Raw genomic sequence first — 21,487 nt, forward strand, 5'->3', positions numbered from 1 at the left:
AAACATAGCGTTATTATCAGTACGATAAATCTACTATCACTGTCACTGCTGAATAAAGTTACTTTAAAACATGGGAATCACAGATCAAATTGTCTTTTTGATATATATGAACTCTTCATTGAGTATAATCCAGCCAGGACCATATTGTCCCAGTGGTTCCATTAGATGTTCAGTATCGTCACAGGTTATTATCCATCAAGAAGTCTTCAAATATGGTCATATCTGATTATCAAAGATACATAAATACTTTGAGTATTCTTCTTCCATTTATGTCTATCACCATCATTAGATCGACACGTTGATTGATTCACTTTACACAATGGATACCTATCAACTTTATAATGGAGAATCACATAATGATTCAGACCAAAAGCAAGCCATACGGCCACACAAACACTTTAATGATATGATTCCTTCTCAGTTGCTTAATATGATATTCAGCCAATTACCAATAGATAAATTGTGGCTATTCACTTTATCAGATTATATTTCAATTAAATTTTCAGCTTTATCATTACTATTCAAAAATATATTAGTGTCCAACCAGTTGTTTTACTATAAACAATCGTATTTACAGGTTTGTTTTAATCATTTATATTTATTCAAACCTAAAATATTACGATTTTGCAGAATTTTGAAAATATTCTTTGAAGATTCGGAGGAAGTGGGTGATTTTGATATCTTAAATCAATTGCTAGAGAATTTAAACAAAATAAAAAAACTTTACATTTTTGTTGAGGCTACTATTCCATTTGAAAGCAAAGTTTTGGGAAATATTGATAAAATTAATAAAATTGGAAAAGCAATATTAAATAATTCAAAAGATTTAAAAAATGTTACTATTTTCTTTGTACATCCAAGTTGGAATAAATCACCAAAAGCCTTATGACCTACTCTTAATGAATTTCACGATTTTCATACAATTGACCATCTATATTTTAATAATGCAAATGAGAAAGTCTATAAAAACTTAATTGAGGCGAGTTTTCTTTATGATTCATATTTTTTCAAATCAAATAAAAATATTTTTAAAGATTTTAGTATAAGAAGTATAAAAAATTTATTTTTAGATATGTTCAAAGTGACTGATGGTAAAGTAGTTGCAATGAAAAATTTTAGTGAATTCACCAATCCAAAGAAATTGACAATATCAAGCACAGAAATTAGTACTATAGAACATTTAGAAAAATTGAGGGATCTAGAATATTTGGATTTATCAAATAATTGGAAAATTAAAAAGATTGAAAATTTAGGTAATTTGCAAAACCTAAAAACATTAATACTAGGAACAAATATTCAAAACATTGAAAATTTAGACGAATTGATTAATCTAGAATATTTGGATTTATCATGTAATAAGAGTATTTTGAACATTGAAAATTTAAACAAATTGACAAATCTAGTATATTTGGATTTATCACATAATTGGAATATTAAAAAGATTGAAAATTTAGATACATTAGTTAAGTTGAAGGTCTTAAATTTATCATTTGATGACATCACAGAAATTGAAAACTTGGATAGATTAGTTAATCTCACAAACCTTAACTTTTCTGGGAATAGTATCACAGAAATTAATGGATTGTCGAAATTAACTGCATTGAATGAATTAAATCTTAGTGATAATTTGATTCATAAAATTCAAAATTTGTCCACTTTGGTTCATCTAACTACACTAGAGTTGCTGAATAATAAGATTACCAAAATTCAAAATCTATCAAAACTAACAAATCTAAAAGTTCTAAAGTTGAAAGGTAATAAGATTGATAAAAAAGAAATGGAAAACATATTGAAACGCTACAGCAATTAGTTGGTGATGATTTAGATTGTTCTGATAACCAACCACATGATAAAAGGTTTAATATTATGAAAAACAGGCCAGGCTTGTTTGACAAGTTACTTGAAATTAAAGGTAAAGGATTGTTGAATTGATATTTTCAAAATGTTTGGTGATGTTGATTTGAAAAACAATACACTTTATTTTATTTTTGTTTTGACAGTAAGTATATTTATTATTAAAACAAAGTACTTATTGAATTTAGAACACCAATATCAGTTTTATAATTGGTGAAAATCAGAATTTAGTGTAGAAACGTTTTATTTGTCTTTTTCCATAAAAAAAAGCTGTTAATACAAATAAAATAGTGAAAATGACATTTTTCTAGAAAATTTATCACAAAAAAACTACAATTGAACTGGATCGTATAAAACATTATTAAAAGTGATACTACTTTATAGGTTGATTGGTTTTGATTCCATCAATCTGGTAAGTGATATCAATGAAAAATGTTTTTGATTGTTGTTTATAGTTTTTATTACTGAAATTGGAATTGAATCAAACAATGATGAAAACAACCATGTATAGCAAGACAATAAAACAGTAAGCCGTAGTTGTCAATTTTCATTACTTTATGACTGAATGGGTTAATAATTAATTCACTCCTGCTATGCTAGCATATCAATGTGATAGTACATTTAAGCATATTCTGCTTGGTCTGCTTATTTTGAATTGAATATGAGGGTTTGCAATGAATTTGTTGACTATGAATATGAATTGCTTAAATTAAAGTGGTTTCAAGAAATGTTTAAAATGGAGTAGTTCCGTGACCGTATACGGATTCACCGTACACCGTAAATCGTAAAATCCGTTAAAACATGTACATTAAGGTATAATAATGCATGTTTTACATGGAAAAACATAAATGCACTGAATTACGCACACATTTGCTTTTTGACTCAAATCATTTTTGTTTTATTTTTTTGGTTGAGATTATATTTCTAACCAATCGTTCAAAATGTTTCAAGATATTCAGGATACTCAAGAAATTCAAGCTGATAAACCTATTTTTAATCGCATTGACATTTCCAGTACTATCGTTAGTATTGGTGTTCAAAGTATTGATAATGAGATCAAGAAAAATAAAAATAACTGATTCTGATCTATATCAAATTAATGACAGAAAACAACTTTCTGATTTGTGCTTTGAGAATGTCTTTTACTATGAAAACTTCGTTCACAGATAATATTTTCAGTCAATTTTTGAATATGAAATCGTCAACACAATGTAAATGTTCAGTTTTGGGCTGTTAATTATGAATAAATTCTGGCTGGAAACTTTTGATCTAATTAATTATAGAAATTTTGATTGGAAAAATGTATATAATAAGGAGTTAACGATAAAACTTTTATTAAGGATTTTTGCTGTTCAATGTAACAAGTTCTATTTATTAGAAAAAGATTGAAAAAAAAACATAAGATGCTTTTTAATTTTGAAACAAATAAAGAATGGTTGTGTGCAATCATTTAACATTTGATAAATGAATGAATTGAAGAAGTTAAGAATTTAGTAAAATAATCTCTCAATTGCGGTATATTTAAAAGTTGTCTTGTATCTGCAGTGGTTTTGTTGAAGATTTTGGAGTTTCAATATTTTTTTGAATTAAAAATTATATTTTAACAATTGCTTCTACATTTTAAAATAGACTATTATTAATTTCATCAATCAATAATTTTGCAGTTAATTTTCTAGTAATTTCAATTTTTTGAGATTCGAATATTATTTTAATGGTGAGAAGATATTAACCTTTTGTCCCTGGAATTATCTTGATATTTTATGGTTAAAACAAAGTTTTTTTTAATAAGTTTTAGTAACGAACCAAATTAATTAAATTTAATTGCATATCAACTTCAAAAATAAATAATATTGCTTTATCTCAATTACGATTCAATTTTTACTAATCTCTTATGTTTCAGGAAACAACTAAGTTGTCTTTTATACCTTAATGTTATATTTTATTACTTGGGGTTAATTTTCTTCTATGGACTTATGACAAATACAAATATTTCCGAAAACTTTTATTTAATGGATTCTACAATGTTGTAATAATTAAATTGGTCCTTTTTTAAAAAAATTATTTTTAATGGTTTTTTTTGTTTTGCCATCAGATTTTTTACAGTCATTTTTTGAAACAGCATTTTTATTCTTTTCTTGTGTTTTATTTTCTTTTTAAGAATTCGTTGTTTTATTCTTAAGATTGGTTTTTGTTTTAGTGAAAATATCAGGCGATTCTAAATTTTAATCTAAATTATTTTAATATAATGTTCTAGATATTTCTATAGATATGGATTTAAGAAAAAATGCAGTTCGTTATTATGACTGTTCAATATTATGAATATTTTTTCAAACTATAAAAATTATAGTTATATTAGTTAAGATATTATTGGTGAACAACTCAATCAATTATTTTTTAGATTTTTTTTTCAAGATATTTTTATAATACAATTTATGGGAATCTTATATTAAATTCTCTGGTTTGTTCAAATAGGCGTCATTTTTGAACATATTTTAAATAACCATTTGTATTTGCATGTTATAACAAGGAGTTTTTGGCAATTTCAGATGGTCGTAAATTAGAAATCGAAAAATAAGAAAAAAACAATAAGGACTTTTAGCAAGTTTCACAAGTGAAAACTGAATCGCATTAACCATATATATTCCATTTTACAAATATTCTTTTTTTAAAATCTCTATTCTACTATTTAAAGAACAATGCCTACAGATAACTCGTGTTGCTTATCATAGTAAGTCCTTTATTCAATTCTATCAATGAGAACAATAACCAAAATGATAATCAAAACAAGCTTTAAAAATAAAAGCATGAAGTGTAAAAAATGAATCTAAATAATCCAATTTTAATAATAAAGCAAATTGTGTGAAACTATAGTAATTTGGATAGGTATTCCAAAACATCGAAATTAAGACAGAAGTGGTAAAGATTAAAGAAAAAAAATAGAATCATAACCCAAGAAATAGAAAAGATGCATCAAAAAAATGGTAAAAAAATAAAAATAAAAATAAAAATAAAAAATTAAACAGAAAAAAAGATGGGAAATGCCACCACAATATTTTGTTACATCATTCGTACTCATCAAATGAAGGAATATCTAGATGAAAAAATGGGAAATTGGTTGCAGTAACTGGAAGATGAGCCAATGTAGCTTCTTGGTCTAATTGTTTAATTTGATTAGTAACATTGAAATATAAAATCTCATCTCCTCTCTCTGGAACAGAAGAACGGTTTTCAGCATCGACATTTGCTTTATTTTCTTCAGAATTGTATTGAAATTTATCAATACCAAAACCTCCAGCAACTAAAGCTCTTTTAATCCAAGGTGATAAAATGTTTGCAAAATGAAATTCAACTTCATTATGATTGGTGTAAATTTCAAGAAACTTTTTGAGATCAATTAATGATTGTAAACCAGTGGAGTCAATTGAAGTGACTGAATTGAAATCAAAACAAATTGCTTTTAATAGAGGTCTTGGATCATTATCTTCTTCTAAAACCTCAGAGGCACCTGATGTTGCATCATTTTTCTTAAACTTCTTGAGAGTAACCAAATCAACAAATGCTTTTTTTCTTTCAACCCAATTGAATGGACCAGGATCATTCCATGGTCTATCGGCAGCTTTAGCATATTTTAATGATATGCCTGGTCGTGTTTTCTCTTTTGCTTCAGCAAGAAGCAAGTCTAACTGGGCAGAACAGTTTGGATAAGTAAAAGCTTCAGACGGTCTGAAGACCAAAACACCTTGAGGAGGTGGTAAAACTTCAATTTCTTTATTGATGTCTCTTTTATTGAGTGGAACCCATCTAGTGACAAATTGGACATCGGAGGAATCAAAAGATTTTGTGATTTCTGTATTATAAAAGTGAACATCGTTAGATTTGATGGTTGAAGATTTCTTATCAAGATTTAGAGAATGATTTGAGGATTCGTTTTCAATTAATACGTTTTCCTTTTCTTCGGAAAAGATTTTTGGATTGATAACTTGAGCATATTTTATTCTTCCCAAGAAAACCCCATTTGGTTTGGCGATTTTGAAAAGCAAGAAAGCCAAACTACAGCAAATTGTGAAATAGATACCATTTTCAATACTGGTAAAGATGGAAATGAGAACACCTGTAATAAAGATAAAACAATCCAAGGGGTTTGATTTCCATAAGAAAACAGGGACTTTGTATGAACTGACTAAGTCAGCAACAGCATGAATGATAATAGCACTAAGACCAGCTTTAGGAATGAAGTAGAAGGCTTCAGTCAAACAATACAAAGCTAGTAAGACGACAATACCAGTAAAGACACCAGCCAAAGGAGTTCTAACACCACATCTGTTTTTCAAAGCCGACCTTGAAAATGAACCAGTAGCTGGGTAAGCCATAAAGGCAGTACCGATTAAATTGTTGATACCAATAGCAATAATTTCTTGATCAGGATTGATTTTATAGTTGTTAACTCTACCAAATGATTTTGCAATTGAAATATGTTCCAATAGTAAAATAATGGTAGAGACAGGGATATCAGCACCCATATCAGCAACCACATCGGGATAGAATTTGAACTTTCCAACACCCTTTAAACCACTTGGAACTTCTCCTAAAAGTTTCAATTCAGAGCCTGGATGGGTTCTATTGACAGCCCATGCAAATAAGGTTGCAAAAATAATAACAACAGCATTTCTCAAAGTTTGGATATAAAAAAAGGTTCTTTCCTTTTTGGGGTATCTTTTTGAAAGATAGGCACAGGAATATTTCCAAAAGTACAATATGAATAGAGAAACCAAACCAAAAGCAGCATTGATATTTGTCAAACCCAAATGTTTTAGTGTTTTAATGATCAACATATAGGTTGAGTCTTTGTTGGAGACCTTGCTGCTGTAACCCAACAAACCCGCACATTGACCGGAAACAATGTTGATGGCACTGGCAGTCATGAAACTGAGAATGGAAGAAGTATTGATAAATTCAAGAACAAAACCCACTCTTAAGAGACCAAGAGCAGCACATATGATACCGGTAATAAGCGAGAAAGTAGTTGCAACAATTTCTGGATGCTCGCTATAAATTAGATTGTTGGGATGGTGATCTTGAAGACGAGAAATGACCTTACCGATTTGCAACGACATGACTGCAACAGGACCAATACTGACATCTTTACTAGTTGCAAAGAAGCAATAAATCATAACACCGACAAAAGAAGAGTATAAACCATACTCTGGGGTCAAGCCTGCCAATTGAGCATAGGACATGGACTGAGGAACAATAACAGAACCTACAGTGATACCGGCAATCAAGTCAGAATAAAGCCATGTTGAGTTGTAATGCAAGATCCATCTGGAAATAGGAAACAACGAGATAAGATAGTCCTTAACAGCAGTGCCGAAAGATCTTCCGCTAGAAAGGTTATGGAACCAATCTGGTATTGTTATGGGGCTTTCGCTGTACTCCAAAACATTTAAATTGTGGCCTTCTCCAGCCTCACTTGGTTTTCCTGCTGAAACCTCTTGGACCTCATCCACCTTAGACATCTTGCAGTTGTGTTTGAACGAGCTAGAGAGTGTTTTTTGCAATGCACTTTTCGAAGGAAAGAAAACAGATAGAAACGGTTATTCAGCAATGTTCTTTGCTTCTTTTGCTTCAAGAAAACCAGAGAAAACAGGAAGAAACGAATTGTTTTTTATAGTAAAAATTTCAAAAGAACTAACAAAAATTGGAATCATACCTTTTAACAGCCACTTTTATAAAAATTCATCGCCATACACCACTGAATTCAGCATCCCAATTTTCGCTTATGAAGAAATTGGCAATAATGCACCACACATAGTACGACTTCACGTGTCCTTGTGGTATTTTCGAGGAGAAACAGCCACAGCTATGCTGGTTTTGCTCCGACCTGACACATAAACGCGGGTACATGCTGGTTAACGGCAGCTGTAAGCAGAAGAATGCAGCTGTTTTTTCCAGAGACGCTTTTGGTGGAGCCCACAACAGCAGCTGTAGCTGGGGATGGAACAGCAATAGAATCAGCTTGATCCACACCTTCACAGCATTGCTCGATCGGCCATCAAATTAGCACTGTTTTAAAAGAGTGTTAGTGAAACTAGCCCAAAAAAAGACTTTGGCAAGCTTTTTGCGAAACGCCGAATGGAAAGGATTTCGATGGCAAAGGTGCACTCTTTGCTCTTACCTAGAAGTATTTTCGTTCTTCTTTTTGAATATCCGCCTGGTGATATCCCTGTTTCCTGATATCGATATCGATTTGACAGATGCTTGATGCTTGTTTGTTTGAGTTTCAAGTAAATAATACCCATTTACCAGTCAAGCTTTACGGAGAAAACCTGAGAATTCTGGGCAAGTCAATTGTCTTATCCATCCTATGCCACAACACTATTTCAGCTCAAGACACACTAGCCATCTTGTAACAAAATATTTGTAATTCATCAGCCAATTCAATTACCAGAATGGGATGATCTTCTGACAAGCGTGCCATTTATTGCCCTTTTCAAAGCAGCTTCACCACAATCTTGAACTTTCATGGTATATTTTGGGAGTGTATGAGGCTAAAATTATATGATCTAAAAGATCCCTGTGGCTCATGCAATCCACAGTTGACACAGTTTTTCAGGAACAGTCTCCTGTCCTGATCTTCGCTTTCTATCTCCCCAGTTGATGGAAACAGCATTGTGTTTATTGTCACCACTCTCTAAACACTTAATGGCTGCCACCGAGCACAGCCATACCACTATCTATTGGCCTACTTGTTGGATAGCTATTGTTCCCAAGTAGACCCTACTTGAATTATGTCAAAAAAAATGATGAAAAAACACAATACCATTTGAATTGTAATATTAATTTTTCCACTATTCGGATTTGTTGAACAAGTTTTTTTTCATAAGAGAAAAAGAAAATTTTTGGTAAACTAATTTCACCTCATTAGAGCTGGAAATCATAACCCTCAATAGTTTACCACCAGTATCCACTCCCATGGAAACTATATATGCATGGCACTGCAAAACCAAACCACAACTGGGCTTTTAGTCTGGTGATATGGTCACGTTTAGAGTTAGACATGCCGGAAATTCTTGAAATATATAAAGGCAGCAGAAGCAGCTGATTGGTGAGGTTTTGATTGTTGGGGTAAAATTCTAGAGTTTAAAGAGCAAGTGGGATCGAATAAAAAAACAGTTGATCAAAAAGATTAATTAATAAAAATTGGAATTTGAACAGCTTATTGAATAAATATTTAACTATATTCTAATTGAATCGTTTATTTAGTTCTGTTTTGCATTCAAGTTTACAATTGGTACTGCACATAATTTCAATGAAGGAAACTGGTCTTTTGATAGTTGGACAGCTTTCTTACAAGATGATTGCTCTCAAATAAAATCTAACCCACTATCGACTTTACACTAAAATAATTCATTCAAGTGCAATATCACCAAAACAAGCAATCAGTTTAAATAAAGCTTGGAACATTCGCTAAAAAGAAAAATTCGGCTATTTTTTATTTCAAATTAACTAAAAACAATTTTAAGAACCAATAATTGCTTTCAATTGGTCTTCATGGTATATATATATCATTCTTCCTCCACTTTCCGCTTACTCTTCCATATTTTCACTATCTTTCTTTGTCTCACATGAATGATGGTTGAAATAGAAAAATTGCGACAAATTGAATTTTATTTGCAGTTAAAAGCCTTTTGTAAATTCTAAAATAACCTTGGATCTAATATCTTATTAGCGTAGAAATCTGGGTTTTCCTTCTGCTGTTGATGTTCTTGATAATCGATTTTCTATGGAGAAGTTCATCAAGGAAAACTTGAGCATTATGCATTTGTGCATAAATCATACATCAATATACCTTCAATTCTAAGGTTTCAACTATACATCAGTATGCTTCTAGTGCATACAATCACGTGCCTGAATGAGGCCCAACTGTAAATGGAAGAGAACTGTCGATTTTGCTGTGAAAACTATCTTCGAATCGGAGCATATCAATTGATAAACACTAATACTCCTCTCATTCATCAATATATTGATCTCTTACATCTACGATTATTAACAAAATGATGAATGTCAGAGGATTAAATCTTATTAGAAATACCTTGTTGAAAAATAATTACTCAAAGTTGGTCTATATAAATCATCACTTCATAAAGACCGATTTAAATGTAAGATCAATCTCAACCACTTCAATTGTCTTTGATAATAATAATGATAATGATAATAAAAATCATGAAAAAAATCATCAAATAAACTCAAATAAATTCAAGAGATTAGCTGCTTTAACAAATTACGTAAACAATATAATATCTAAAGATTCAAAAAATGAAATAATTCAGGATTCTTTAATTATTGAAACAATTAAAATTTGTAACGACCAAATTAATTCAGATTCAACGAACTCAAATGATGAATTGATTTTAAACGACTTTATTACTAAATTGCTTAATTTAAAATCCCTTGATTTAAATCTTATAAATTTCAAAAAATTGGTATTGCTAAACAACGTTATTGAAAACTATCACAATAAAAATTTTAAAGTCAACTACACTTTTATTAACCAGTTAATTACCAGCTACCAAAAGCAAAATCCTACAAGGCCTTTACCCAATAATCTCATTACAATGATAATAAGATTTTCCTTGTTTGAAAATAATATCGAAGAGTCATTGAAAATTGTCGACAAAATTACAACCGAAAAAAATTACATCAACACACGTAAAACTAAAATGTGGAATAGCGTTGGAATAACTGTTGGTGGGTTGTTTGGTGTTAGCACAACCATTGAACTAGTTGCAAATGCGTTCTTCAAGGAATATTTTTTCGGTGTTCATAATACTATTTTAATGCTTGTTCCATATCTCCTAAATATTAGTATTTTATATTCAATAATGAAAATCAATAGAAATCATAGCACTGGTAATGTCAGTGTCTTGAAATACAAAGATGGTACAGCACCTACTTATAGTTACATTTACTTAAATCAAATGAAATTTTACTCAATAATCTTTGAGAATGATAGAAAAATTAACAGTGGTCTTGACAAAGATCCTCGAAAAGCCATTGTTAATAGATTGGTTAAAAACAACTTTGTTCCTTTGCCCAACGAAGAAGACTTATTAGTTGATGAATATTGGATCACAAAAGGCGAGAACTTCGAGTGGATGGACCCAGATCAAGATCCTGCTGAAATCATTTACAGAAATTATTTAAAAGATCGAAAATTGGCCTTTTTGCCCAATAACACTTCCACTGATAATAAAAGTTTGGACTGGACTAGAGAATTGTTGATTGAGACTCCAAAGACCCAATAAACGCCAAGTTGTCAAAACAGCAATCCCTCCACCACTGTATATACAACCAATAGACAAATTTTCAATAAATACATTATATAATCCCATAAAAACCCAAAATGCTTTACTTTACTTCTTCAGCACACTTTATTCTCTGTGAATATTCTCCAAATTCAGATTCAATGAACCAAAACCCACACGTGACCTACAGGTCAATTTTAAGGGAAAATTTTCTTCTGGAATTGTTCACTCCATTTGACATTTCACATCCACAGAGGTTAAATATAGACTAGATACTACATCTTCACATAAAAATGGCTAGAGTTTTTCTTTCTTCTATTACTAGAGCTGCACAGTGTGCTAACAGATCCTTTATTGCACCAAGAGCTGCTTTGGTGCCAACCTTCAGATCCTTCCCTCAATTGAGTTATAGACAATCTTTGCAGCTCTCCAAAAGACACTATTCTAGCCAAACTGATAATCAACAAAAAGCAGATGCCACAACTGCTGAAAAGGAAACCACGGGATCCTCTGAAACCACAGAATCTGGAAAACCTGCTGAATCTACTGAATCTGCTGAGAAACCAGCTGAAGAAGCAAAAACCGACGAAGCACCCAAAGCCGAGCCAAATGAAGATGCTAGTGACGAGCTTTCTACACTATCAGTTGAAGAATTGGTCATCAAGTATAAAGACTGCGAAGGTAAATATTTGAAGAAAGATAAAGATTTTGCCACCTTAAGAGATCATTACATGAGATCTTTAGCTGACTTTAAAAACTTGCAAGAAACTACAAAGAAAGAAATTCAAAATGCCAAAGATTTTGCCTTACAGAAACTTTGTAAAGATCTTGTTGAGAGTATCGATAATTTTGGACATGCTCTTAATGGTGTCGACCTCAAATCTCTTGATTCAAATCAAGAAATGAAAGATTTTTATGACGGTGTTAAAATGACAAGTGATATATTTGATAAAACTTTAGCTAAATACGGTTTGCTTAAAATGGATCCTGTTGGCGAGAAATTTGATCCAAATAAACATGAAGCTGTTTTTGAGTTTGTTCAACCTGATAAAGAACCAGGTACTGTTTTTCATGTTCAACAAATTGGCTTTTCTTTAAATGGTAGGGTGATTAGAGCTCCAAAAGTTGGAATTGTTAAAGCAGAGCCAAAACCAAAAAATAAAAGTACTGAAAGTACTGAAAATACTGAAAATACTGAAAATACTGAAAAAAAAAATAAACTTTCTTGAGTAAATTCTCTGATGATTAATTTGTTATTCTTTTTTAAACAGCATTTGTGATTGTTGTTATTGTTCTATTTAGCAATTATTCCCTTTTTTTTCTATTGAAACGATTTTTTTGATGACTTATATTTTTATATTGAAAAATAACTTTACTTGTAAATACATATTATACTACGTCTTGTTAGTTTTTTCTATATTTTAGAATACTTTTCTGGAAAAAACAACAACTTCTATTTAAAATCATTTATTAGCTCATTTTTACATTGAAATGTTATTCGGCTTTTTTTACTTCAATAACTAATCTATAAAGTGTAGATGAGTAACTACTTTTTTTTTTTGAATGAAAAACAATAATAAAGGAAACAAGAAATAAAAATCAAATTAAAAAAAAATTGAGAACTCAAAAAAATTAAAAAAAAAATTAGAAACAAATAAATGTGTTTTGAGAAACAAAAGCAAGTAAAAATCAAGTAAAAATCAAGAAATGAAATATAGTGAAAATCAAAAAAAATTTCAGCAAATAAATCAAAAATAGAACTGTCATCAATTATCTTTTTTATATAATTAATATTGGTTTAAAAAAAAAAGTCATGAACGAGTTAGAATTTTAATTGAATGGATTTTTTTTCTTTAAAAAACTTTAGAATGTGTTTCTTTAACTTTTAACTTTTTTCAAAAAAAATCAAAAAAAACAAAGATGCTAACAACAAGAATATGGATACGATAAAAAAAAAAGAAAGAAAAAATAAAACAACTGTTATTGTTTTGTTTAAGACCAAAAACTAATTTGCCAGTTAGTTCACTGAAAAATTTCTCAAGATAAGATGTTCAAACTGACTATATAATATTTGAATATTTTGTCCCCAATCACCGATTATATTCATGTCGACATCCTTTTCTAATTCTTCCAAATTTAAAATATCTTTGTGATCTGCGACAGAAGAGTAATCTCTTCTTAGTTCATTCAATAACTCAACCAAATTATCTCTAATAAATGTTTCAGGGTATCTTGTAATATCATTCATAGACAGGTATAGTAATGAATTAAAACTGGAGTTAATAAAATCAATAATTGTGTTTGTTCTTTCAATCTGACTTTGTGAATTGGCAATTATGTCTGATAATTTTGCAAAATCGATATTAATATGATTTAAGCCTGAAGAAAATCTTAAGTCAGGCATATTTGGTTGAACAATCATATTAAAACGAGGGGTTTGTTGTTGAAAAGTTACGTTTCCAGGAGAAAAATCATAACTTCTCCGTTTGTGACTGGGTCTTCTATTTGTGTTTCCATGAGGTTGGTTACCATGAATTGAGTTGCCACGATTATTATTATTATTATTGCTGTTGTTGTTATTGTTATTATTGTCATTATTGTTATTGTTATTATTAGTAAACCTTGGAGGGTTTGGAGGTAAGACTTGCATTCCCATTGAATTATAGGGAAAGTGGCTATATGGTAAAGCAATTGGGATTGCATTTGGCGGGATATTGGGATATGGAACAGAATAGCTGTTTGAACGCGAATAAGTTTGAGGTGGAAGAAGAGGTGGACCAGGAGCAGATGGAAAATTAATTGGAACCTGGGGAGTTTGTGGCAGGTCATTAGGAGGATTCATGATAATAGAAGAGGGAGAAGAAGAAGGCTCTTGTTCTAATGGTGGTGGAGGGTATGAAGCAGGATATGGATTGAGTGGGTAGTAAATGGGAGGATAAAAAGATTGAAAAGAATTTGAGTTTCCAGTGATTGAGCTTGTAACACTGCTAACACTATCTCTTCTAGCCATTTCGTTATCTCTAATTCCGAGAGAAGATCTACGACGTTGAGCAAAAGAAACATGGATTTTCGAACTTTCGACAGAAGCTTTATCCATTTCATTTAAAGCTAGATAGGCACTTTCTCTACTTTTAAAGCAAACAAAACCATAACCTTTACTTGAACCGTCATCTTCAGTCATAATTTTTGCAGATACGATTTCACCAAATGGTTCGAATAGTTGAGATAATTTTTGGTCATCGATAGATAGAGGCAAATTTTTGATATACAAATTATTTAATTGGTATTCCGATTCAATAGGTTTGAAAATTGGAAGAGCGAACTGAGGATGGATTTGTTGATTTGAAATAAATCTTTGGTTTTGAAGATTAGCTAATGGGTTAAAAATGACATTATTAGATCTTGGAACAAAAGAGTTATCGACTAGAATTTGAGAATGAGTGGTGGTGGTGGTGTTGTTGTTCTTATTGGGAGTTGGAGTATTTGTGATATTGTTATTGAAGGGGTCATTTGAGGATATAGATAGTGGGTCGTCTAAATTTTGAATTGAGATTGGGCTTTGAAGCTTCGAGTTTCTTTCTTCACGGCTTTGGGCTCTTGAGACAGAAATAGTGGAGCCATCTATTACAGAGTTGTTCAAGTTGTGTAGAGCATTAACAGCATCTTGGTGGGATTCGAACTTTATAAAGCCAAAGCCTTTTAAGAAGTGGTTATTTTCGATGGTTGGAAGATGAACTGATTTAATTGGGCCAAATTTGGAGAAGATTTTGATAATTTCATGTTCAGTTTTGTTTTCAGGCAAGTTTTTGATGTATAAATTTTTGAAGTTTTTTTTTTCAACTTGGTATTTCAATTGTCTTTCCTTTTTTGAGATGTGATGGTTTAGGTATAGTCTTTCGTTGGTTGAAGGATCTAGGATTTTGTTTGTGAGGTTTGCTATTGCATCCTTTGCAGCCTTTCCACTTGAGAAGTTGACAAAGCCGAATTTTTTGCTGATGCCCTTGTCGTCCTTCATGATTTTACAGGAGAGGATTGAGCCAAAGGGGCTACATAAGTCGTCAAGGTCGAATTTAGTAAAGTTTAGAGGGAGGTTTTTGATGTAGATATTACCTGGGTGAGAAGCAGTTTCGTAGTCGAGAGTTATTTTAAAGTCGTCGTCAGAGTTTTTTGATTTTATGAGTTTTTGAATTTGTTCTTCAGCGGATTCAGCGTCATCTTGGTTGAAGAATTTGATTTTTGATATTTTTCTTGATAGTTTTTGAGGTTCATTGGTTGTGTTTTTTGTAGGGGAGGGGATTATATAGGGGTCGATAATGTCGTTTGAATAGATTGAGTGTTTATCGTAGTTCAAGTCAAAGGGGGGGTTTTCATTTGAGATGATTTTGTTGATGATTTTGTTATCGTTGTATGTATTTTCATAGATATCTTTGTTATCATTATTAGCGTTATCATTATTGTCGTTGTTATCATTATTATCGTTATTATTGTTATTATCGTTATTGTCGTTATTGTCGTTGTTATTATTGTTGTTATTATTATCGTTATTATTATCGTTATTATTATCGTTATTATTGTCAATGTAGTAGATTGGGTTAAATCTTTTCAATATATCTTTAATTTCTAAGTCGTGTTGGTCATCTATGGTATTTGATTCAATGGTTAGGATGACAGATGAGTTTGTAGGAGTTATTTCAGTTGTGGGGGTTGAGAATCTAGGGGGGGAGTCGTTATCATTAGTGGTAGTGGTTGTGTTGTTGGAAGAGATTTTGGGATGGTTTAGATTAAGATGGTTGAAGGAGGAGTTTAGATTTATGGTTAAATTTGAGGAAGAAGAGGTAGAAGAAGAGGGATGATTTGAGTTTGAATTTGAGTTTGGAATTGGAAGTGGAAATGAATTGGAAGCAGGTAATGTTTTATCATTATCATTATCATTATTGTTGTCAATGTGATTGTCATTATCATTTTCATTATTATTATCAAAGTCGTTGTTTTTAATGTTTTTTTTATTGTTGTTAATAGTATTATTAATATGATTTTGATTTTTATTTTTATTTTCGATAGGATTTTTCGATTTGGACATAATTAAAAGGCTCAATTTTGTTAGTAAATTTATTAGCAATTTAATAGTGATTTTAGTAGTGTTTTGTTAGTGTTTTGTTAGTGTTTTGTTAGTGTTTTGTTAGTGTTTTATTAGTAATTTTAATAGTAAAATTTGTTTGATAATCAAATTAATATTGATAAATATATATATGGATTTTAATTGAATTGAAACCAGGTAGAAATAAGTTTTAATGCGAGCAAAACTAGAAGGAGAAGTTTAAAACGAGCTTCGAACCCAGTAAGAATAGCAGAATTGGTGAGGATTATAGAATATTGCAAAAGGTGATGGAACCAAGAGAGTCAATAGAACCAATAGGAAGAATTGGAAATAAGAGGAAAAAAAAGAGATAAAAGAATCAGCCAAAAAACACTGGAGAATCAGTAAACAATCGATGGAAAAAAAGGAAAGAAAGAAACCAAAAAAAAACAACAAAAAAACAAAAAAACAAAAATGAGAACCAACAGGCAAAAAGACAAGAGGAAATAATATTATAGTAGATATAATATTGCGATTGGATATCAAATGGAAGAGAATCGAGAATTGAATTGAGTGTATATCCCCTTGTGAGATAGGTGAGAGATGCACTATAAGCTCTGGGAGCGATGATTGTTTCGTATTTGTTTGGGCAAAGTTTAAATCTTCTTTCGGACGAGGGAAACGAGAACCTGGGCAGAAAAAGCCCAGGAACAAAGGCAGCAGCGGCAGCACAGGAAGCACGAGCAGCAGAAGCAGCAGCAGAGCCAGCAGCAGCAGACTGGGGAAGCGCTGGAGAGCCAATGAGCAGCAGCAGCAGCAGTGGCAGCTCAAGCATCTTGCGCGTCTCCGCCACCATCGAACTGCGGTTGTTGCTGCTGCTGCTTCTGCTGCTTCTGCTGCTCTTGCGCGTGGCGAGTGCTGGGTCCGAGCAGCAACACACCGCCACAGCAGCACAAACAGCACACGCACCACACGCACCTTGCTCTTGGCCAATCGCAGCCCGCAAAAAACCCGCTGCGTCTCGGCTGCCCCTGCGCAGGCCCCGCCATATTCAAACGTTGCACACCAGAAGCGGAAGGGCCCTTTCAAAGCGCCGTCGTTCCGGGCATTGTTCTGCGTGATGAGAGCATGATGAATGCGTAATGAATGCGTTTGCTGGGCGATAGGCGTGAGAAACGGAACTTTAGAAAGATTGTCGTTAAACAAAACAAGAAATACAAAACTTTGCTGCGAAAACACACAGCAATTCGATGCCAGCCAAAGACTACAATCCCAAACAAAAGCAAAACTAGAACAAGAACAAAAACAAAAACCTGGCATCTCATTCAAAACCAGAGGAGCTTGCACTCGCAAAAACTCACTAATCTACCACTTAAAAGACAACAAGTCCCATACCTGCGACAAAACACAGCATTAGCAACCCAGTGATTGTCATCTCGGCCAACGACTGTTTCTTGAAGGGCAACAAAATCACTGCTTCGTTGCTAGAGCTTGCTGATTCACTGGCTGAGGCATTGGTAGCTGTTGAGTCTCCACTGTTGGATCTGGATGACCTTGCTGTGCTTGTTTTTGATGATGCACTGATAGTGCCCAATCCATCTGTTCCTGCTGCTGATAAAATAGACTTGCATCCTGATTCTGTTGTTGCATCGCTGTTAATGCTGGCAGATCCATCAAACAGACAGGCTGACTTGGACTTGTCGTTCTCAACATAATACAAGTTCAAAATAAACGATAGCTTCTCCTTTGCTGAACAAAACGAATATGATCCATACTGTCCTGTGGTACCATTGCCTGTTACTCCATCGCATGCAATTTGCCCACACACATAATCAAACAATTCCTCATAATCGCTCTCATCAACATCTTCACTCACAACACATGATAATGATTTGGACATACAATCGCATGTATCTTGATCTGGTGTAGGTGGGATTTGAGTATTAGCCTTCCAATTTGAATCCTGCGTGGGACATGACAACTCAACTGATGTTGGTGTATATTCACTGGATTTGTACGTCACCATTGTTAAATCGTCTATTTGGCTCTTCAAATTGTTAAAGTCACTCAATGTAGACACCTTATCATTCTTTATTGTAACCAACCCATAGTTATTAGTCTCCTCAAAATACATATAGACAATACCTCCTGACCAAATATCCGTCATATCTTCACCATAAATAGTTGGAACTTCTTCGAATTTTCTGGGAGTAACCTCATTACACCCATATTCTGAGAAAAATATTGGCACTGACAAGTTCTTAAACTCATCGGTTCTATCAGAGTATCCTGATTCCTTGAACGACGAACTACCACACCATTCGTACATGTTGATTCCATAAAAGTCAGACTTCTCATCCTCGTCCCCACAGAGAAAATAATTTGCTATTTGAACTCGAGTGTCAGCATCATCATTCGACGAATATCCAACTGGAATCTCTCTGTATCCTGCTGACTTAATATACGCTTTAGTGTCTCGAACTGCTGCCTTGACAAACGCTGATGCATCAGTATTAGTATTATCATTAGTAACTTCATTTCCAGCAAAATAACCCAAAACATTCGAATATCCAGACAATTGATCAACAACAGCTTTATACCTCTCAAACAATTCAATGTTCCATGATGGATTCGATCTATCAACCGAAACACCAGGCTCTGATAAATCCGCAATAACATAAATACCTGCTTCATCTAAAAGCGACATACACTCGTCATGGTCTAATGTTGTATTAACAGCATACACTCTAATAACATTTGTGCCCAATTCTTCTAAATATGGAATATCTCGCTTGCAAACATCAACGTCTGCTAATGGATCAATAATAGTTTGTCCGGTTGTAATATTTGCTGTGTCGGCTTGATATGCAATCCCTTTCATCAAGAATTGAGATCCATTGGGATAAAAAAATTTATTACCATAAATACTGATCTCTGGTAGTTCAGCTAATGTTAAACCAGTTAGCATAGCCAATGAGTATAAAACTTTAGTGAAAATCATTTTTAATGATGACAATAATAATAATATTAATATAAAATAACTTAATTAAAGAAATTTGATTAAAAGAATTTGATTATGTTGTTTTTTTTTAGTATATTTTTATATTTTTAGTCTTTTTCGTATGGAATTTCTTTTTCAACAAAAAGAAAAAAACAACCAAATATAGTGATTAAAGGAATTAAAGTATTTGTAATAAAAGCACTTGTAATAAATTTAATATATTTCAATCGACAAATGCCAATCTAAATAATTAAGACTTTTTAACAATAAAACAAGACTTGTCAAGAAATAAACTATCTTTTTAACAAAGACTGCCTGATTAATAAGAAAACGCCAAGGGATGATTATAATAAAAACGAATGTACCCAAGAGATGCAAAAATTTTACCAAGCGAAATGAAGTGCGTGTTACCTTTTTAACGTTCAATCCTAACTTATTTAGATATTTAATAAAATTGTTTTCAATATATTGAGTAGAAAAACAATAAATCGTGTAAAAGAAAATGAATAAATAAATCAAAAAAAAATAAAAAAAATGGGTTCTTTTTCACTAATTATATCTGTCACCAGTCCTCTTGTGTTGCTTTTTCACTTCTTGTAGAAGCCATCTTTTTGTTTTATTATTAGCACTTTCCTGTTTTTCCAGTCAATTGCAGTTTTCATTTTGCGAAAACCGTTCGATAAAGAGATCGGTAACGTCTGCACCAGTGAAACAAGCTTTTTCCACTCAAAGAATGCAGCCCAAAACGCATTTGGCAGCAATTGGTGGCTGTGGACGCTCTGAGATCGTTGGCGAACACCCACAAGAACCAAAAACAGCTCTTCCAGCGATGGCTTTAATATAGAAGCCTTCAACGAGAAAAATGATACCAAGAACTGCTTCATATTCATCAGATTCCATCAGAGTTTCAAACAGATTTCAAAACCATTTCAATGATCTCAATATTCAAATTCAATAAAATGATGATCTGATTTTAGCAAGATTTCCCAAATCTCGTTCACCTATTTTTCAATTCCTGTTCACTTATTTCCCAAATTCCTCAAACCGTTTCACTTCCGGGCTTAAATTCAAATTCTACCCCAATCAACTCAAAACACGCTACGAATTACCGCGCTAAACAACTGAGAGCCGCCCATTCCTGATCCGACATCCGTAGTCACGTTGTATATTGAGCTGATCACATGATGTATAAATAATTGAGACCATTATGATGGTGGCTTTTGCAACTCTAGATTAGCCAATCAAAGGACCCGTTTCCGTCGACGTGGAAGCTCAGCGCTGGAATTGTTTGGAATTTTTATGGTTTGTTTTTTGGGCATGTCTGCACCGGGTAACGCCTCTGGGTTTCTCCTCTCAAAGTATATATTTTCATCCTTCCACTTTTATTCACCTCCATACAGAAGACTTTAAGATTGTTCAACTATATTATATCTTGCGCAACAACTCAATTCCCATCCAAAGTATCAACAATGTCTGAAGAAAGAACTTTTATTGCTATTAAACCAGATGGTGTTCAAAGAGGTTTAATCTCTAACATCTTGGGCAGATTCGAAAACAGAGGTTACAAGTTAGTCGGTATCAAATTAGTCCAACCAACTGAATCTTTATTAAAGACTCATTACAGTGACTTGACTGAAAAACCATTTTTCCCAAAATTGTTATCCTACATGTTATCTGGTCCTGTCTTAGCTACTGTCTGGGAAGGTAAAGATGTTGTCAAACAAGGTAGAGCTATTTTAGGTGCCACCAACCCATTAAACTCTGCTCCAGGTACCATCAGAGGTGATTTTGCCATCGACATGGGTAGAAACGTTTGTCATGGCTCCGATTCTGTTCCTTCTGCTGACAAAGAAATCTCTTTATGGTTCAAAAAAGAAGAGTTAGTTGACTATCAATCTCACTCATTCAACTGGATCTACGAGTAAATTATATTTAAATATATTTACAACTCAATTGTTATTCTCAATTATTTGTCTCAAGTTCCTGATTTCAGACTAATAATTATACATTTATTTAGTAACTTATATTTTCACATTTACAATTCTCTTTAAATATCATAACCTTTAGTGTCTATTCCAATTGAAAAAATTTTCATTTGTAGAACTGCAACTTTTTTTCAAACAGTAAAATTCAAATTGGTTCATTCTCTCGTTCTCAGTCCCTGTGAAATTGTAATTTTTCATTTTTTTTTATTACAAACTTTGTTTGGTCCATTTTTAAATATACTGAAATTGTTTAAACAGATAATAT

At 32.3% G+C, this 21,487-nt stretch overlaps 8 protein-coding genes across 8 annotated transcripts; 4 read left to right on the forward strand and 4 right to left on the reverse strand.

The window, feature by feature from the left end:
* Window positions 1-1,198: 1,198 nt before the first annotated feature.
* On the forward strand, window positions 1,199-1,771 carry ASCRUDRAFT_20006 (L domain-like protein; the record flags this gene model as incomplete). The annotated part of the gene is made up of 1 exon (XM_020189615.1): window positions 1,199-1,771. A coding segment is annotated over one exon (573 nt), but the record flags the coding sequence as incomplete, so codon positions are not given.
* A 3,113-nt stretch (window positions 1,772-4,884) lies between these two features.
* Window positions 4,885-7,586, reverse strand: SUL1 (sulfate permease). The gene has a single exon (XM_020193547.1). It carries the CDS (start codon window positions 7,368-7,370, stop codon window positions 4,917-4,919), a length of 2,454 nt encoding a protein of 817 aa, XP_020046412.1. The 5' UTR covers window positions 7,371-7,586; the 3' UTR covers window positions 4,885-4,916.
* On the reverse strand, window positions 7,565-8,178 carry ASCRUDRAFT_76618 (uncharacterized protein). Its single transcript, XM_020193548.1, has 2 exons — window positions 8,030-8,178; window positions 7,565-7,917 (listed from the first exon to the last, which is right to left on the reverse strand). The coding sequence occupies exon 2, from the start codon at window positions 7,756-7,758 to the stop codon at window positions 7,591-7,593; it is 168 nt and encodes a 55-aa protein (XP_020046413.1). The 5' UTR covers window positions 7,759-7,917; window positions 8,030-8,178; the 3' UTR covers window positions 7,565-7,590.
* A 1,681-nt stretch (window positions 8,179-9,859) lies between these two features.
* On the forward strand, window positions 9,860-11,192 carry ASCRUDRAFT_76619 (uncharacterized protein). The gene has a single exon (XM_020193549.1). It carries the CDS (start codon window positions 9,909-9,911, stop codon window positions 11,157-11,159), a length of 1,251 nt encoding a protein of 416 aa, XP_020046414.1. The 5' UTR covers window positions 9,860-9,908; the 3' UTR covers window positions 11,160-11,192.
* Window positions 11,193-11,427: 235 nt separating this feature from the next.
* Window positions 11,428-12,558, forward strand: MGE1 (mitochondrial nucleotide exchange factor MGE1). The gene has a single exon (XM_020193550.1). The coding sequence runs from the start codon at window positions 11,453-11,455 to the stop codon at window positions 12,386-12,388; it is 936 nt and encodes a 311-aa protein (XP_020046415.1). The 5' UTR covers window positions 11,428-11,452; the 3' UTR covers window positions 12,389-12,558.
* A 532-nt stretch (window positions 12,559-13,090) lies between these two features.
* ASCRUDRAFT_76621 (uncharacterized protein) lies at window positions 13,091-16,569 on the reverse strand. The gene has a single exon (XM_020193551.1). The coding sequence runs from the start codon at window positions 16,237-16,239 to the stop codon at window positions 13,177-13,179; it is 3,063 nt and encodes a 1,020-aa protein (XP_020046416.1). The 5' UTR covers window positions 16,240-16,569; the 3' UTR covers window positions 13,091-13,176.
* Window positions 16,570-17,608: 1,039 nt separating this feature from the next.
* GAS1 (1,3-beta-glucanosyltransferase GAS1) lies at window positions 17,609-19,204 on the reverse strand (the record flags this gene model as incomplete). Its single annotated transcript, XM_020190685.1, has 1 exon — window positions 17,609-19,204. The coding sequence occupies one exon, from the start codon at window positions 19,202-19,204 to the stop codon at window positions 17,609-17,611; it is 1,596 nt and encodes a 531-aa protein (XP_020046417.1).
* Window positions 19,205-20,589: 1,385 nt separating this feature from the next.
* YNK1 (nucleoside diphosphate kinase) lies at window positions 20,590-21,471 on the forward strand. The gene has a single exon (XM_020193552.1). It carries the CDS (start codon window positions 20,707-20,709, stop codon window positions 21,160-21,162), a length of 456 nt encoding a protein of 151 aa, XP_020046418.1. The 5' UTR covers window positions 20,590-20,706; the 3' UTR covers window positions 21,163-21,471.
* The last annotated feature ends 16 nt before the right edge of the window (window positions 21,472-21,487 follow it).

Source organism: Ascoidea rubescens (genome assembly GCF_001661345.1).
Source record: "Ascoidea rubescens DSM 1968 unplaced genomic scaffold ASCRUscaffold_9, whole genome shotgun sequence".
NCBI classification, from domain to species: domain Eukaryota; kingdom Fungi; phylum Ascomycota; class Saccharomycetes; order Ascoideales; family Ascoideaceae; genus Ascoidea; species Ascoidea rubescens.

Coding starts and splice junctions, on each gene's coding strand:
- SUL1 (XM_020193547.1), bottom strand. CDS start 7,370: ATGTCTAAGGTGGATGAGGTCCAAGAGGTTTCAGCAGGAAAACCAAGT.
- ASCRUDRAFT_76618 (XM_020193548.1), bottom strand. CDS start 7,758: ATGTACCCGCGTTTATGTGTCAGGTCGGAGCAAAACCAGCATAGCTGT.
- ASCRUDRAFT_76619 (XM_020193549.1), top strand. CDS start 9,909: ATGATGAATGTCAGAGGATTAAATCTTATTAGAAATACCTTGTTGAAA.
- MGE1 (XM_020193550.1), top strand. CDS start 11,453: ATGGCTAGAGTTTTTCTTTCTTCTATTACTAGAGCTGCACAGTGTGCT.
- ASCRUDRAFT_76621 (XM_020193551.1), bottom strand. CDS start 16,239: ATGTCCAAATCGAAAAATCCTATCGAAAATAAAAATAAAAATCAAAAT.
- YNK1 (XM_020193552.1), top strand. CDS start 20,707: ATGTCTGAAGAAAGAACTTTTATTGCTATTAAACCAGATGGTGTTCAA.